The sequence below is a fragment of the Meleagris gallopavo genome, chromosome 2 (genome assembly GCF_000146605.3).
Source record: "Meleagris gallopavo isolate NT-WF06-2002-E0010 breed Aviagen turkey brand Nicholas breeding stock chromosome 2, Turkey_5.1, whole genome shotgun sequence".
Taxonomy (NCBI): domain Eukaryota; kingdom Metazoa; phylum Chordata; class Aves; order Galliformes; family Phasianidae; genus Meleagris; species Meleagris gallopavo.
This window is the reverse complement of record NC_015012.2, coordinates 16,421,405-16,437,690: the sequence shown is the minus strand read 5'-3', so window position 1 is coordinate 16,437,690 and position 16,286 is coordinate 16,421,405. Positions and strand designations below refer to the sequence as shown.

At 39.3% G+C, this 16,286-nt stretch overlaps 1 protein-coding gene across 1 annotated transcript; it reads right to left on the bottom strand.

Annotated features, from left to right (window-relative positions):
* Positions 1-634: 634 nt before the first annotated feature.
* Positions 635-15,671, bottom strand: LBR (lamin B receptor). Its single transcript, XM_010706663.3, is given in 15 exon segments — positions 635-2,904; positions 2,907-3,041; positions 4,114-4,236; positions 4,344-4,424; positions 4,918-5,086; positions 5,189-5,314; positions 5,676-5,779; positions 6,998-7,192; positions 8,624-8,678; positions 9,434-9,630; positions 10,118-10,219; positions 10,222-10,297; positions 10,714-10,797; positions 11,722-11,910; positions 12,997-15,671. Coding segments are annotated over 15 exon segments (1,911 nt in total). The 5' UTR covers positions 13,162-15,671; the 3' UTR covers positions 635-2,794.
* Between the last annotated feature and the right edge of the window lie 615 nt (positions 15,672-16,286).

The window sequence follows — 16,286 nt, the reverse complement described above, 5'->3', positions numbered from 1 at the left end:
TGCTTACTTTACAGGACTCCCAGAGTACCTACAAGTTAACAGCCAACCTAGGAAGCAAGCAAGATAAAGTCACTGGGTCACAACATGAGTCACAGAGCTGGCACAGCAGGCACCATAGTTCTCAGGCAAAGTTTTTAATGAGGAGTATTTATTTCAGCAGTCTCACTCTGATGGCCAACTCAGCTCTACCACAACACTCCCTCATTCCCTCTCCCCAAAGGAACACAGGGAGAAAATGGAAATAGAAAAAGTCTTAAGGGCAGAGGTAATAACAGGCTGGCTAACTTACCATCATGGGCAAAACAGGCTGACCAGGGGGAGATCACTGTACTTAACTGCCTTTTACTAACAGATGAGAGCAGAGAGAAACTAAAAGTCGAATAAACACCCCTTCCCCACCCCTCCCCCCCTTCTAACTTCTGCCCCCAAAAGGCATAGTGGAATGAGGAGTGGGGGCTGCAGTCTGTCCCTAATGCTTCACCTCTGTCTTTTTTCCATGACCTTACAACACTCAGCCCACAACCACCAATGAGAAAGGAACCTGCAAATAGATGCCTTTACTTACTAAAATGAATCAATGTGAACTCTTATCAGACAACACATTAAGCTGACAAAAGAAAAAAAAAGCACTACATAATTTTAAGCAAGAGCTTTATTTTAGCTTGTATGCTTGTTTGTATTAAAAACAGTTACTTCAAAATCAAATTCACATCAAATTCAGCATATAAACGGAACTGAAGTTATCAGTCAAGACCCATTTCTGAAAGGAAAGGGTCTGAATTATGGTTTAACAATCTTGTGTGGGAAACAGATAAAACTGGGATGGCAGTAGCAACTCAGAGCTTAAGGGCTGAGGAGTTAAACTGTCCCCAGCTTCAGTACATTTTAAAACACCAGCTGCAGGCCGGGACAGTTGAACAACTGCTATTCCTACTAATCCAATAAGCAATCATTAAAGAAAAAAAAAAGATAAAAAAAGCCCAGTTTAATCTGCTGCTTCACACAAGTGAATGCTCTTCAGTGTTGTTACAGGCACTGCTATCTGTTGCAGAAATCAGAATACTTGTCCTAACACGTGTTCCTTACAACAACAAAATACAGATTTTTCTGAAGACACTCACAATCAAGCTCAGCAAGCTACATTATATACACTTTTCATGTACAATTGTCATTAAAAATGCATGTGTGCAAAATAGAGGGTTTTCAATTAATAACAAAAACCCCATCACATGCTAGATTTCAATTACATCAATATTTAAAAAGAACTGAACATAATTAACCAATTGCAACATTTTCATTTGTTAGTAATCTTCCTGCAAGCAACTGCAGACATACTTGCAATTCCTTCCCTGCTACACTTGACTCTAATAAGTCTTGGGGAGAAGTTGTGCTATAAACCTCACATAGGAAGTATGTGAAAAGTTAACCCTGGTGAAGATGGAATTAAATGCTAGCTCTAGTTAGTTAATGCAAGGTTATTTCAGTAAAATATAAAATTACTCTACTTATGAAGCAAAATACTTAAGTGGCATCCGATTTACAGCAGTTAGACAAAGGAAACAACTAATGCCTAGAGCACATACATTAGTTAGAAATTCAAATATATACAAAAATATATTAGAACGTGGCTGAGTTGAACCACAGGCTCATGTAAAAAATGTTGGTTTAAATAGCAGTAGCAAAAAAATAGCTATTATCTCTATCTGCAACAGTACAAAAGGCAAAACCTACATATGAGGTAGCAATGCCAAATTGAAAAAAAAAAACAACAAAAAAAACCCACTTTGGACAGAGGAGCACTTACCACATTTTCATAGCATATCTGTCAATACAAATATTTAAATGAACACTTCAATTGTTTCAAGAATTAATACATTAATTTACAAAAAATCTTTATTAAATGAACATTTTAAAAAAATTACTGGAAATGGATTTAGTTAAAAATTTCTCCTTGTTCCTAAAAAAGTTAGCGTGTTTTCAAATCCAAACACTGTACAGCAAAAAACCTGGAAGCTTTATTATACACACTTGGGAAACGCTATGGTACATTAAGACATATTTTACAAAGATCAGAATAAGCCAACTGTGGTCATTTTATTCTTTTCTGTCAAATATGCACACGTTGCACCTTTTGCTACTCCTGTGCTCACTGTTAAGATGCCAGATTAGAATACACCGCTCCCACAGCTCTGCCTTTGTATCATCTACCTTCAGGGGTCTGAGCCCCTGCAGGGGGGCTGGGGCACTGCCAGAGCAGCTCAAGCATTCCTCTTGCCTCAGGGAGGTAGGATGGAGGGGATATTTGTGCCCTCCTTCCCATCCGTCCCTCCTCTGGCAGGACAGGTCAGGAGGGGCCATTCAGAGCCCTCCTGACCAAAAATCCCACTACCCAGAGCCAGGGGCCACAGGGCAACAGCACAGAGAGCGTGGGCCCTCCTGGGAGCTGAATCCTCCGCTGCCCAGAGCCTCTGCTCTCTGCACTCAGCTCAGTCAGACATCTGAAGTTAGATGGTACAAGTAACACCAAAAAAATTCACTGGATGGAACTCCTGTATTTATTGTATTAAGAAAATAATATACTTTACATCACAGTGCTTAATTAATGCAATAAAAAAAAAATGTAAACTCAGAATTCTAGATAAAATTTAACTTGAAAAATTAGGGCTCCAAGACTTTTTAAAATTCACCATTTTTTTTTCTTGAATTGAGGTCATAGACAGTCAGTTCACATAACTCATAAGTATTTAGGATTACTTGCAAATACTTGGTGAAGCACTCCATCGTTTGGTCACATTTAATGTTTAAAGCCTAGATAACAAATAGACCAAGTGCAAAGGTGAGAGGTATATTTTAATTTGCAGATCAGGTATCTGGAGTGCTCTAGTAGATGTAAGGAAAGATGCGGTATGGTACACGCTGGCAATACCTTTCCCATGCCAAACCATATTTTTTCTTACAATGATGTTCATCACGGGCTTCTCGATGAACAAGCAAGCAGATGAAATAAATCACGTAGAAATAGGGCAAAATGTGATTAAAACCTGTAAAATAAAGTGTGGAAAATCAACTCTAATACATGAACAATTCTGAAGATTTTAGCTGTTAACAACATTGGTGATGTGAACTTAAGAGACTGAAGCACCTTCTGCTCATAATAAAGCATCAAATATTCAACAGGACAGCACGCATATACCATGACATGTTTCTGTGTAAATGGGAACTCCCCAGATAAGCTTTATATTCAGTCTCAAACCCACTAACTTCACTCTGTGTATACAAACCTGGCACATGTTGAAGCTCTTCGGCTACCAAAACCACAGCAATATTTAAGTCTCCGGAGCTCTGAACTGCCCCACAAACTACACAGGGATTTCTGTTTTGGGTGTGGATGGTAACTACCTCTGCTCAGAGTGCACCATTTACCTGATCCCCTCCCACTCCTACTATGTGGCTACCAAGAGAGGATTCAAGTTCCTCATTTTTACGCAGCAATCCTCTTCCAAGATACTGCCTACAAGTGTTTTTGCAAATCAATATTGTCTACTTTCAATTTAAAATCCCAAATCCCTACACATACACTTCAACTCCTGGTCTCTGCTGATACTTAGGGCCTTAACTACTCAGTCAAAGACCCACTCTGCCACAATTCCCTACATCCCATGGCCTGCAGAAGCCAAACTGTGCCATAGGGTTGAGTAGCTCTACCTCAGAACATCTATCATGCTCACTAGTGTGTCTGTATCGAAAGGAAACTCCTTCAGGCAAGAGAGGGGCCTAAAGCCTTTTTCTAACTTGCATGAGTTTTCCAGCTTTACAGAAACAGCCTTTAAAACCATTACAGCACTGGTAGTAGCCTTAAAATGAAAAAGTAAGGAAGAACTTGTTAGCAAACAAGTCCCATTGCTACTATGAAGTGTTAGAAATAAATATTAAGACACAAAGGATCAGATTTAAGAGAGAAAAGGTGTCACATCAAGCTTGCAACTCAGAAACTTGCCATTAATTTAATTAAACCTTTTATCACCCCACTTATCACTTTACATTTCAAATTAAGTCAGATGCCCAAACGTACAACCATTTTAGATAGAATCTCCTTTCGCTTTCGGAACTTACCACAGGGTAGGGACCACGCAAGTGCCATGATGATATCACCAAGGTAGTTGGGGTGACGAACGAACCCCCACCAACCAGTGACAAGAAGCCCTTTTCCAGTTGCAGTGGGTATAACTTTCAGATCTGTGAATGGAGCATTGCAGTCAATACAACAACAGAAATGTGCATGTCACGAGTGCAAAGGAGACACTGTAAAGTAATTGAATAAATTAAAAAAAAAATGCACTTACAGGACAACTTGGGATCTGCTGGATTCCTTCGGAAATTATTTTTCTGAGAATTTGCACTACGGAATATGTAATACCCAATACCTGGAAAGAAACAGTATTTATTTTGCAGTTTCAGTATTTTCTACTGCTTTGTGTCCTTCAACAAAAGCTCTCACATGCTCCTTGTCACTCTTACTGACTGAAATCAATTCTGTTGCTGAAAAAGTGACACTCTCCAGTTCCCAAAGCTCTAACAAGTTAGAGATGCAACTGGAGAACTGTAACGTATGCTCTTGCATGTTAATTACTAACTTTTAAGACTTTGGAGAAGCTGCACTTCCACATCTAACTTTCCATTTATAACTGACTTATAGTTTATTTATGTAGCACTGAGCTTGAAATCCAAGTAAAGCGATGTGGCACAGCTGACAGCTCTGCTAGCAGCCCAGTACTTTGAGGTGCCTATTCTATTGACCCAGTGCATATTTCATGGACTGACTCACTGCAAGTATACAACATTAAATGAACCAGACAATGATCTGAAGAGACTACTACATTGTTACTATCAGTAACAATAACATTTACTGTAACTTACAGTTCAGAATAGTAATTGCAGCTGCAACGGGCCAAGAAATTGCAATAGGGTGTCCAACTAAATAGAAGGCCTGCAGACTGTAGACAAATGGAACCCACACCAAATCTCCAAACGCTAACATGAATCCAAATCCATCATGGATAATATCCATTGTAGTCAAAACAGCTTCCTAGAAATGAGGAAGGAATTAAGAATTTACAAAGCTTCGTTATTTAAACAATTTAGTTAGAAACAGTTTCAGGTTCCCACAGGGCTGAAGACTGTCTTGTACCTCATTCCAAAGAGCATCCACCACATACAGAAGCTGAAAGCTGTTCACGAGTATCATCGACAGCGACGGCATGCTTTGATTATGTATCTTCATCTCAGCCAAGAGCATTGCCAAGTTTATAACAACCTAATTAAGAATAAGTTAATTATAAATTTTCCTTGAACAAGTATTTTTTCCTATTATGCTATAGAACATTTTAATAAGGATGGTTCTGGATGATATTTAAGATTTTTAAAAAGTCCTGTTTCATGAACAACTACTTTTCCAAAGCTGTAACATCAGCATTTTCATACTCTCTCAGGGGTTTTCATTCCCCACAAAGCAAACAAGCTACAATGTAGGAATTGTCCTAAGGTAAACAAAAAAAATGATCCTTAAAAATTTATCAACACAAAACTCTATTTTCTTTTTCTGAGTTTAAATACTTTTTGTATCCTTAGCACCACACACGGAAGAAAATGTAAAGTAGCTCAGCTTATTGACTCACCCAGCCAATTAATCCTGGACGTAACTCACAGAAGTATTTGAGGTCAAAACTGCCAATACGAGGGTTTAATTCATGCCCAGTAAAGAAGTCATAAACAAGGTATCCTGCAAGATGAGACACATTTCTTGTCAGTACTATTATTCCTTTCATCCATCACTACATTCCCTGCAAGGCACTTGCTACTCCCTATTGAAGTTCTCTCATTATAAATGAAAAAGCATTAAGCTTGGGGAAAAAAATAATAATAATAAAGAGGAGTGAGAGTATATGCAAAATATGAAGCAAAACCTAAATGGTTTGTATTTTAAAGAGGTCCAAATATTTTAGTTACTAGAAGGACTAAACACTGCACAAGTTACCGTAGTTTTCTCTCTCTTTGACTTTGGTCCTTGTTTTCAGCTTTATCCAAAAGCTCTCATCATGGCTTCCATGATCTTACACTAATTCCACCTCTCCTCCTACTACTTTACTCTTCTCCGTGACTAAGAATTCCTTTAGCAATGGCACCATCAAAGGGGATGGCCAAGAAGGAAATGCCTTGACTTGCAGATAACCTGTGCTGGGTTAGCAACTAAAAAGCAGTGTGCAGAACAGCTGCAGAATGTTACTGTGCCACTTAAAGACTAGAACTGCTTTGAAGAAAGAAAAAATAAAATTATTTCCCTCCACACATATACACGTTGCACTGACAAAAGAACTAAGGATATTTGAACACTTCATTCCAACATACTAAACGTTCTGCCTATGAACTCCCTAAGTTACTCTATGATCCTTTTCTAAGCACATTGTTTAATGCTTAATGCTGACTTCTTCTCAATATTCATTGTCCTACAAAGACATATGCATATAGCTGACAATTTCCAGACTTGCAGATTGATGACTGAATCAAAACTGCCTTTTAAAAGCTCTAACTATATACACAAGTGTCCAGTAAAAGAAACACTACCTTTGAAATGCTGGTTTTGCTTTATTTTGTTTTAACTGGTCTTTCTTTTCCTCTTAACTTAAGTGCCTTTATCTCAACCCTTGAGTTTTCTTCCAATTTTCTCTCCCATCCTACTGGAGGAACACAGCCCTACTGGCTGTGTGGCATTTACCTGCCTACTGGGGTTTAACCTACACAAGATAACCCGAAGAGAACGTTAAGCACTTTTAGACTACCTGTGTGCAAACAAAAAAGGCCACTCAACTGGCAACATTACTTTCACATTTGGAGAAAGTAAAAGTCAAGATATTGTAACAACCTACTTTAAATCTAACCTAAATATAAACACGAAACTGTAGCAAACAGCCGTAAATTATCCAAAATAATTACCACTCACCAGAATTTCCTCCTGGTGCTAGGTCTTCCTCAGGTGCCTTCAAGGACCGAATATACAAATAAATGCTCAATACCATAGAAAAAGCTGCAGCTGACACTGCAAACTGTATGAAGTGATCATACAAATAATGAAGTTCAAACTGAAAATACAGTAAGGTTCCAATAGCTGCAGTCGTCAAAACAAAAGCATAAAACCCTGAAGGATACAGAAGAAAAACGTATTAGCTAAAACAGAAATATCGTTCTTAGAACCTACCCTGTCCAGCCTTCCCACCCTTTCACTTCAAGGGAGGGAAGATTTAGGTTTGATATCAGGGGGAACTTCTTTACCAAAAGAGTGGTGAGGTGCTGGAACAGGCTGCCCAGAGAGGTTATGGATGCCCCACATCCCTGGAGGTGTTCAAGGCCAGGTTGGATGGGGCCCTGGGCAGCCTGGTCTAGTATTAGATATGGAGGTTGGCGGCCCTGCCTGTGGCCAGGGAGGTTGGAGCTTGATGATCCTTGAGGTCCCTTCCAACCCAAGTCATTCTATGATCCTATATTCCTGTAATTTGTTCCACATCCCATACTCTTGACTTCAAATTTCTGGGGCAACACAGTGTACCTCAGGCATTCCACCTGTGTTCTGACATTTCTTTTGCTCCTTTTCAAAAAAATTAAACAGCAGAATGCTCGGAGCAGTCCTTAACTTTTACAACACAGGATTCCATTTCAAATCCTATTCTAACAATGGATAGTGCCACTACTACTGGATAATGGCAGGAGGTCTCAGAAATCCTCTGAGGACAGCTCAGGAAACAAATTTTCTTCTATTGCTATTTATTTATCCTCATCTTAACTTATGCCTTGGTACAGCTATCAGTAATTAAAGCATTAAAATAACTGTCAAGTCAAAATCTGAGCACAAAAGTTTTGTACTTTGAGAATACAAAACCACGGGCAGTAGAGTGATGCACAAATAAAAGGAGGCAGTTGCATACAGATATTCCACATTTAGAATACGCACATAGAAGAGTGCTTTCTAGGAGCACTTTCACAGACTGGGAGAAGACGGCATGGATTTCTAGAGGACAACTTGTGCAGCCCACCTACTCAGCAGAGCCACCCAGATCAGGTTGCTCAGGAACACAGCCAGACAGATAACTTTTGAACATCTCAAGATGGAAATTCCTCCACCTCTCTGGCAACTACTGTTAGTGTTCAGTCATTCTCACAGTTAAGAAGCGTTTTCTGATGTTCAAACAAAATGTCCTGTCTTTCAGTGCCCTCTGTGTGTTGCCCTGTCACTAGTCAGCTTCCTTTTCTCAAAGAGGTTTTCAAAGTTGCTTTGTAAATTGGCCTTTGAAAAAGCAAGAAAATGGCTTTCTGGAACCACCCAAACCACATGGTTTCTTTCCTTCCTTTACTAAAAACTGAAAAATAAACGCAGGACTATGCCACTACTACGGATGCAAGTCAAAAAACAGAAGTTTTCAGGCAGCATAAATATGATCCACTGCTTCTGCAGATACGTAGTCTAACCACAGAGCGCATCCTTCTTCATTTGTTATCTTTAATTTGTGGTTCTGAGTACCACAAATGTGGTAGGTGTACTGAACTTCTGAATGAGCAATTGCAACACACTTACCATTGATCCGGTACTGCAGCTTCCTTCCATTTGAAAGAGGCAGGCCTTCCACAACCTAGGGAGGAGAAAGTACTAACGTTTCAGTGAAATACTATCTAAGAGCATTGGAAGGGAAGAAAAATCTGGGATGTCTCCAGCACAAAGATATTCAACCAAGTTAACCAGCTGGACACACTGAAATCTGAAGACCATACTTGGTTCTCAAAAGCATATCTTGGATATCAAAAGGAAAAGGTTAACAGTTTAAAGTAAAGAACTATTTCTCCTAACCAGCATTAAGGAAACAAAAGCTTCACTAATGTTAAAAGTGTAAGAATAGAACAGTTTGATTGACTAAATCTATTCTTTCAGAACCTGGCAGTATCCTTCAAGTCACAAAAAGAGTGTAATAGGCCATTTACCTGATCAGTACAGCTAGAATAAATAGTGGCAACTCCCCAGAAATGAAAGTTGCATTGTAAAGCAAGGAATATTTTATCCACTGGTTATCAGTAGAACACTGGGTATCAAGGAGTCTTGGGGTTTAGAAGTCAGATATCTGAAATTCTTCTGGACTTCTATTAAGCAGATGTTATCCATACTTTGATTTGAACTCCTATACTCTGTTTTCTGCCTTTTCCACTGTAGGTCTATGAAATGCACTGCCATTAAATTCTTAACAAATTGTTTTATTTTAAGCTCGCAAAAATCAGCAATAACCAAAGGAATTAATCTACTTTCACCATCACCACACTAAAAACATAGCCCACCTTTCAGCCTGACCCACAAATTAATTATCCACGAAGACCCAATTGCTACTAACCAGCTTACCTTTCCTATTGGCAGTAAGTAAAACAGAGCTTGAAAGAAAAACCACAGAAGAAAGACGCCAAACACTTTAGCTTCCCAAAGACTTTCAATTGTTGGGAGAGGAGGAGGGAAGTTCATAAGGCTGGGGTCATCCTGTTTGCACATTAACAGTAAGTACAATACAGTAGCAGGCAGGAGAAATATCAGCATGAAGGTCCCTGTGAGCAGACATGGCGCAATATTAGAAGACAAACGTGGAAAATAAAAAACTCATTTCATTACCAACAATAAATCTGGATCAGTAGGAATTAAGAGATCATTATCTATCCCTGCAGCAAAACAGCAGCAGTCTCCCATCACATCATAGGATACAGAGACATCCCACTCCTACGGAGGGGAATGAAGCAAACTGAAGGACTGAATCTAAAACATCCCTTTAAAACCACCCAAAAAACTGTATAAAGAATACTTCAGTTTTGAGTTGGAAGCACCTAGCTCTTGAAAACATAAGCTTTGCTAGTTATTTCCAACTAAAATTTAAGCAACATTTAAATCTCACTGTGCAAGCCCTCCACTGCATTTCAGAGGAGAACCATACACAATTTTTCTGTGACTTCAGCCAGCATCATCACAGACTACTAAGCACCAACATGGTTCTGGAGTCCGCAAGTAGGATCCACAAACAGGAAGAACGTGCACACATACCAAATCTTCCACCAAATTCAAGCTCCTTTGTTTTCGATGATGGTTTCTCCATAGTTTTTATTGTCTCAAAAATCTTTTTCTCTGCATAGATCTCTTCTTTTTCTTTTCTTCTCTTCTTGAACGCAAGCTGTACTGATCGAGCACACGCTCCACTTCCACGTCTGGTTTCAATTTTTGCTGCTGAAGAAAAAGCATTTAGAAAGAAAATACAAAATCCTAGCAATTTTAATTTATTTTGGACATTATTCATATAAAAAATAAATGAACAACAACATGTGTTCTACTTCTAAACAGCTCTTAAGCTAATACATTTAAACGAAGGCTCTCCAAAAACCAGTAGAACACAAGTAACAAGTGGAGGTCTGATGAGAAAACAAGCAAGAAAAATCTATGTCACGCAACTCTCATCAGTTCTCTACCTTCCAACAGCTTCCTCTCCCCTGAACTCAAGTCAGCTGAACAGTAAATGTATTTTCTACGTTGCATTCTAATTTCTCCTTGATTACTGTCTTGCCTGTTCCTACTGATTTTTGAGAAAGCTAAGGTAGAACACAACACAAAACTAAGACATACAACAATATTCTCTGTTGTCATACCTCCAAGAGTTTGCTGGATGTGTCATTTCTTTCCGTACTGTCAGGTTCACCATTGTACCTTCTGGTGTTGTTCTCACTTGGTTTCTGGTTAAAAGAGGCACAGTTTCATCTTTCTGAAAATACTATCTCCATTAAGTGTGAGTATATAATGAATAACTAAAAACACTAACTAATTTATTCCAGCTGCAGCTGTTTTGGCCTTTTCTGCATGAAAATAATTGCGTTCAAAACCCTAAGCATGCTTCTGCTCAAAAAGAAGGGTGGAAAACCCATTTAAAATAGGGGAAAAAAACCTTTTTTTCTTAAATTTAACAGTGAAATTAAGAGGTAACATGGGAAATATTCTATTTTTAACTCATCAGTAGGAAGTGTCAAGTACAAAGTACACACATATTTAGTAATTCTGCTTGTGAAAGCAGAGGAAATTTCAGTGTTATATATATGACACTCTCTGCAGGACTGTGAAAGTTTGGTTTCCTAAGAAATAAATTCTCTTCAAAAAAAACAAACAAAAAAAACCCCACACCCAAGAGATCAATCCTACTCCTCAACTAAAAGCCAGGAGAAGAGCATAAAAATATGTTAACCTTTTTGTCCAAAGTTAAGTGTAACTGCTGGCTACAAACTACTTAAAATGAGCATATGGTCCACAGGCTATTGGTCACACAGCTAAAAGCAGTTCACTGCAAAACAGAAACCACAGTAATTTCACAGTGCCAAAGGATGCTTTCAGTAGAAGTAATTCACTAAACTAAGCCCAAGTATTTAATTTGAGAACTTCACAGCATCACCACATTCAGACAGAACATAAAATACATTTCGATAATCTCCTCTTGACTTGGCAAGCTACAAAGCCTATTTCCTAAGGAGTAAGGCATTTCTGTGATGCCTTTCTTGCAGCTCTTTATGCTGCTCAGGGAATACGAAGTACACCTGGCTCTTCCAATAATCCCAGTATGCATTAAAAAAACGACAAAAAGATGCAACCAAGAACAAACAAAGCAATACCGGTAGAGCTAAAGTGGTTTCCTGAATAATTTTCTTTTTGTCATCTTTATGCTCTCTGCTATGGGAAGAGGAGCGACGTCTGCCTTTTGCTGGCCGACCAGGAGATCTGGATCGAGATCTGCTTCTACTTCTTCTGGAAGGAGAACTTGAAGAAGACTGGCTTTTCCTTTGCTTGAATGATGATTGTGACTAACAGACAGAGGAGAAAAAATAACAATATCTTACCTTCAACATTCAAAATAGCTTTAGAAAATTTGAGGTTTTTTGGGACAGTGTCTCTGGCACACAGTTTCACACAACTGCCTCCTATTTCTTTACTGATGCTGTATGAAATTTGTTAACAAAGAGCAATTATTGCATATCATTTTGCAGGTAACACCCAAATAATCCTGCCCCAAGTTCAACTGAAGACAATTCCTGCCAAAGCTACAGAAATCAGGAAGCTACCAATTTGAGCACCGAGCTCATAAGCCTAACATCCTCTTAAGCATAAGGCTTAAAAGAAAGCCTGCCATTTCATTTACTTGGCTTTATCTATACATCTGGCATGTCAAGGTGCAATGAGGCAGTATAGCTTGTATCAACATTTAAAAAAAAAAAAATAAAGAGCTAAATTGTTAAATTAGATGTGAAAACTGGCATCATAAGGTTTCCCTGGAAGTATACACATTAATTTCTCTGTGAAGTGTGCAATCCTAACCTTCCGATTCAAAATTTACACAACATGACTTTTATAAGACACAAATGCTTTACTGCAAAGGAAGGTAATTTTTCAGCTTGTGTTAGCTGACCTGTGAGCACAAAGTAAACAAGCTAGATAGAAAGCAATGAAACGTCTGTAGTTCAAGGTAGAAACATTTTGTCCCAAAAGAAAAAGCCAGTCATGTACAAATCATGTACACCACTGCCAAAAAGGCAAAACACAGTTCCTATAAATTAATACCAAGCCTCCAATTACCAGCTTTATACTAATTAAAACCAATTTTTTTTTTTTAATAAACAATCATGCTGCAGAGCTTCTGAAAGACAGCACTTCTTTTCCCCCTAATCATATCACTGCTTTTTCAACCTAAAAGACACAATAGGGCCTCTTTATAAGTACAATCAGCATACTGAATGTCTGATGAGATGTCACACAAGAAAAAGCTATTATTTAGCACCAACCTTTGAAGATAGTTAGTGACTGCCCATTTGTAAGATGCATTCTTACCTACATCACCAAATAGACACGATTTTCTGTTAGAAATACAGCTATTCACATCAAGGCATACTCACCCTTATATCACTTTCCTTCAAAGCAAGTTCGGTACCATCTTTGTACTTCACAGTATAAAGATGAGAAGCATCATCATAACTAGTCACTTGCACTTCATAGTACAGGACACTTCCTGGCCAACGACCCATCACCACCTCACCATCAGCATACTTCCGGTTTGGCATTTTCCAAAACAATACCTAGAAAATAAATTAATAGATATCACAGCTAAATATTAGGCTTAGATCCCGGAATTTTACCCCAGTCAGCATCAGAAGATTTACTGGATATTTGTAGAATATGCTTTAAGTGAACACCACCCTTGATCCAGGATACTGAGGCACCGAGGAAGTCACAACTACAACTTAATGTTATGCTTTTAAATGTGAAGCCCTGCACAGCACTTTGACAAGAGCCAGATATTAAGCCACTGCCATCTGGAAATAGATATTCACATCACCTGAAGTTCTGACTCACATCTCAATATATAGAGCGAGGGTATTTTAAAAGTCTATGGTAAAATGCACATAAACTTACATGCACATACACTTGTATGATGAATACTGGAACTTGGAATAGGAAAAGTCAGCAAGTTTTGTTTCAAAGCATTTTAACTTGTTTGCTGTAAACGTGAAGCCACACAAAAGGAGATTGAAACAAATATTTATCTAGCTGTTTATACATTACACATTAACTAACCTGTAGCAAAAAATGAGGATCTTTGGCAAAAAGAGAAAAACTAGTGTTAATATGCATTCAGACTGCCTAGCACAGTAAGGGACAGAGCCAAACCAGGCTGCTCCATCAGCTTTAACTGGCATTTCCTAACGCTGCTGCTGCTACATTTTACATGTGTAGTTCTCCAAGACAGAAGGAAGAAAACAAAAACCTCAACAAAATTGCCCTGACTGGATTTTATTGCTAGTGTTGCTTCCTGCTTCACACAGAAAGACCTGGCCATCTCCTGTGCTGTATAACATTTGAAGGAGTGAAAAGATTGAACTTAATCGTTTAATTTCACTGCCACTTGCTAATTAGGAAAATGACCACTTACTCAATCTAAACAGTTCTCCACTATGCCTTTAGGCACACGCTCTTCCAGCTCATCCATCTTTTACCTACATTTTCCTGTCCCAGTTTCTTGTTACTTTCTTATTTCATATGAATTTCAACTCATTCAAGCCTCTGTCCTGCTAGTTTAGCCCCCCTCAAATCCACGCTCCGCGTGTGATTTCATGAAATATCACATCCATACTTTCATCCTAAATTCTTCATTCTCTCCTTGCCCCCCTTCAATTCCCTAGGGTTTTCTACCTGTTCTGCCCTTCCTCACTGAACTGCTTCCAGTTCCTCCTCACCACCTTTGGGCTCCAGGTCTGATCTCAGTGCCACATCATCTCGTTGTTTGGTTTGCTCACCCTGAAGTCAGCTCGGTCAGAGATCCATGCCAAATGCTGCTCGTCCCCCACACCCTCTCAGCTCCGGCTTCCTCCTCCCCTTCCAAACACAAAGCTCTAGACCTGTATAACAACCCAGCCACAGCTTTGACCAGATGTCCTAACCTGACCTATGACTTCTTTGCTTCTGTAGCTCCTAAATCTCAGCCTATTGTTTCTTCTTTCCACCATGAACACCTCAGGCATCATCTGTAAACTCAGGAGTACGACCAGGACTCAGCTATACCAGATCCTAGAGCAAAGCTACAAAGAATGGAACCCTTGGTGCTTAACTCCTTTCTAAAAAAGAGAAACACATTTTCACTGTGTTCTGACCAAGGACGTGCAATTACTCTTCAAGATAGGATGACCTTCACCTCCTCCAGCCTTGCTCTCCAATGGTGCAGAAGCTAGAAAATGTGGCTGAAGGAGATGAAACTGACGAAGTGTTACGTTATTCAGCCCAAAGTAGATGTCAGTGATATGGTCTAATAGGTACATTTAAGCACATAAAAATACTATTTTGTGATTTGAAAGCAATTAAGAGTATTAGTAATGGGAAGATCTTGTTTTTCCATTTTTCCTTTAATAATAAAACTTCACAACAAGTCTTAAACGCTAAACAAAATGTATTACAAGTTATCCTGTCAAAAAACTACCACCTTCTTCTATAGTGGTGTACCACAGTGAGGGAGATTTGCAATCTTCATTCCATATATCCCCCTTCAAAAAACCTACACATTTTGAAGGAAGCCTTCATCTGTTCAGCTAGCAGAAATAACTGCCAGCATAAAAAACAAAACCACAACAGGACACCTTATACTACTACTAATACTACTACTATAAAAAAAAAAAATAAATAAATAATGCATCTTAGAAGTTACGTTTTTAATTATCATTCCTTCAAGCTCAACACACATTCCTGCTAATTTTCAGTGTGGGTATCAGCCTACCATTCATTGCAGTCCTATGCAAACTGTTTAATTCAAAAAGGCTTCAAAATACGTCTCTGTGTTACCTCAGAATGCAATTATTTCATACAAGGAATGCTGCACTGTACAGATGCACAGGTGCAAGCATCCTCAATTACTCTTGATATGAAATACGTGGTATTCTGAAGTTATGTATTTCTTTAAGGAACTTGAGATTCAAAGAAATGTCTGAAAAGGATCCTGTCTCCTATGCCAAGCTGGAGACCATTCACGAAGAACTCCCATGAATCTTCACAGAATCAAAGAATGGACAAGGTCGGAAGGGACCTCAAGGTCATGAATCTCCAACCCCCCTGCCACATGCAGAGCCAGCAACCTCCACATTTGATACCAGACCAGGCTGCCCAGGGCCCCATCCAGTCTGGCCTTGAACACCTCCAGGGATGGGGCATCCACAACCTCTCTGGGCAGCCTGCTCCAGCACCTCACCACTCTTTTGGTAAAGAACTGAATCTTAAGGTTATTGAGAGGAAAGTGCTGACTCAACTGCAAACCAAGCAATCAGAGGAATGCTGCAGACAAAGCTATCATAGAAACACCTTATATCCCCTTTGGAAGGGAGCCACAAGGGCCACTGGGTCCAACTCCGGGCTCCACTCAGCATCACCCAAACCCTACGTCTGAGAGTACTGTTGTCCAAGTGCTCCTTGAACTCACTCCGGGGGAGCGCCCACTGCCCTGGACATACACCCATTTCTCACTTCCTTAGCGATGCTCTCACTAGCTGTAAGGAAAGACATCGCACTCAAAAATAATAAACGAGAAACTGCGTACAAAGCGGTAAGAAAAAAGCAAAACCACAAAGGTAACGAATCGCTTCCCTTTAGGCAGCGTTTCAGCGGAAAGAGCGAGACCTCACGACGAGCCGCCCGCGGGGCCGCA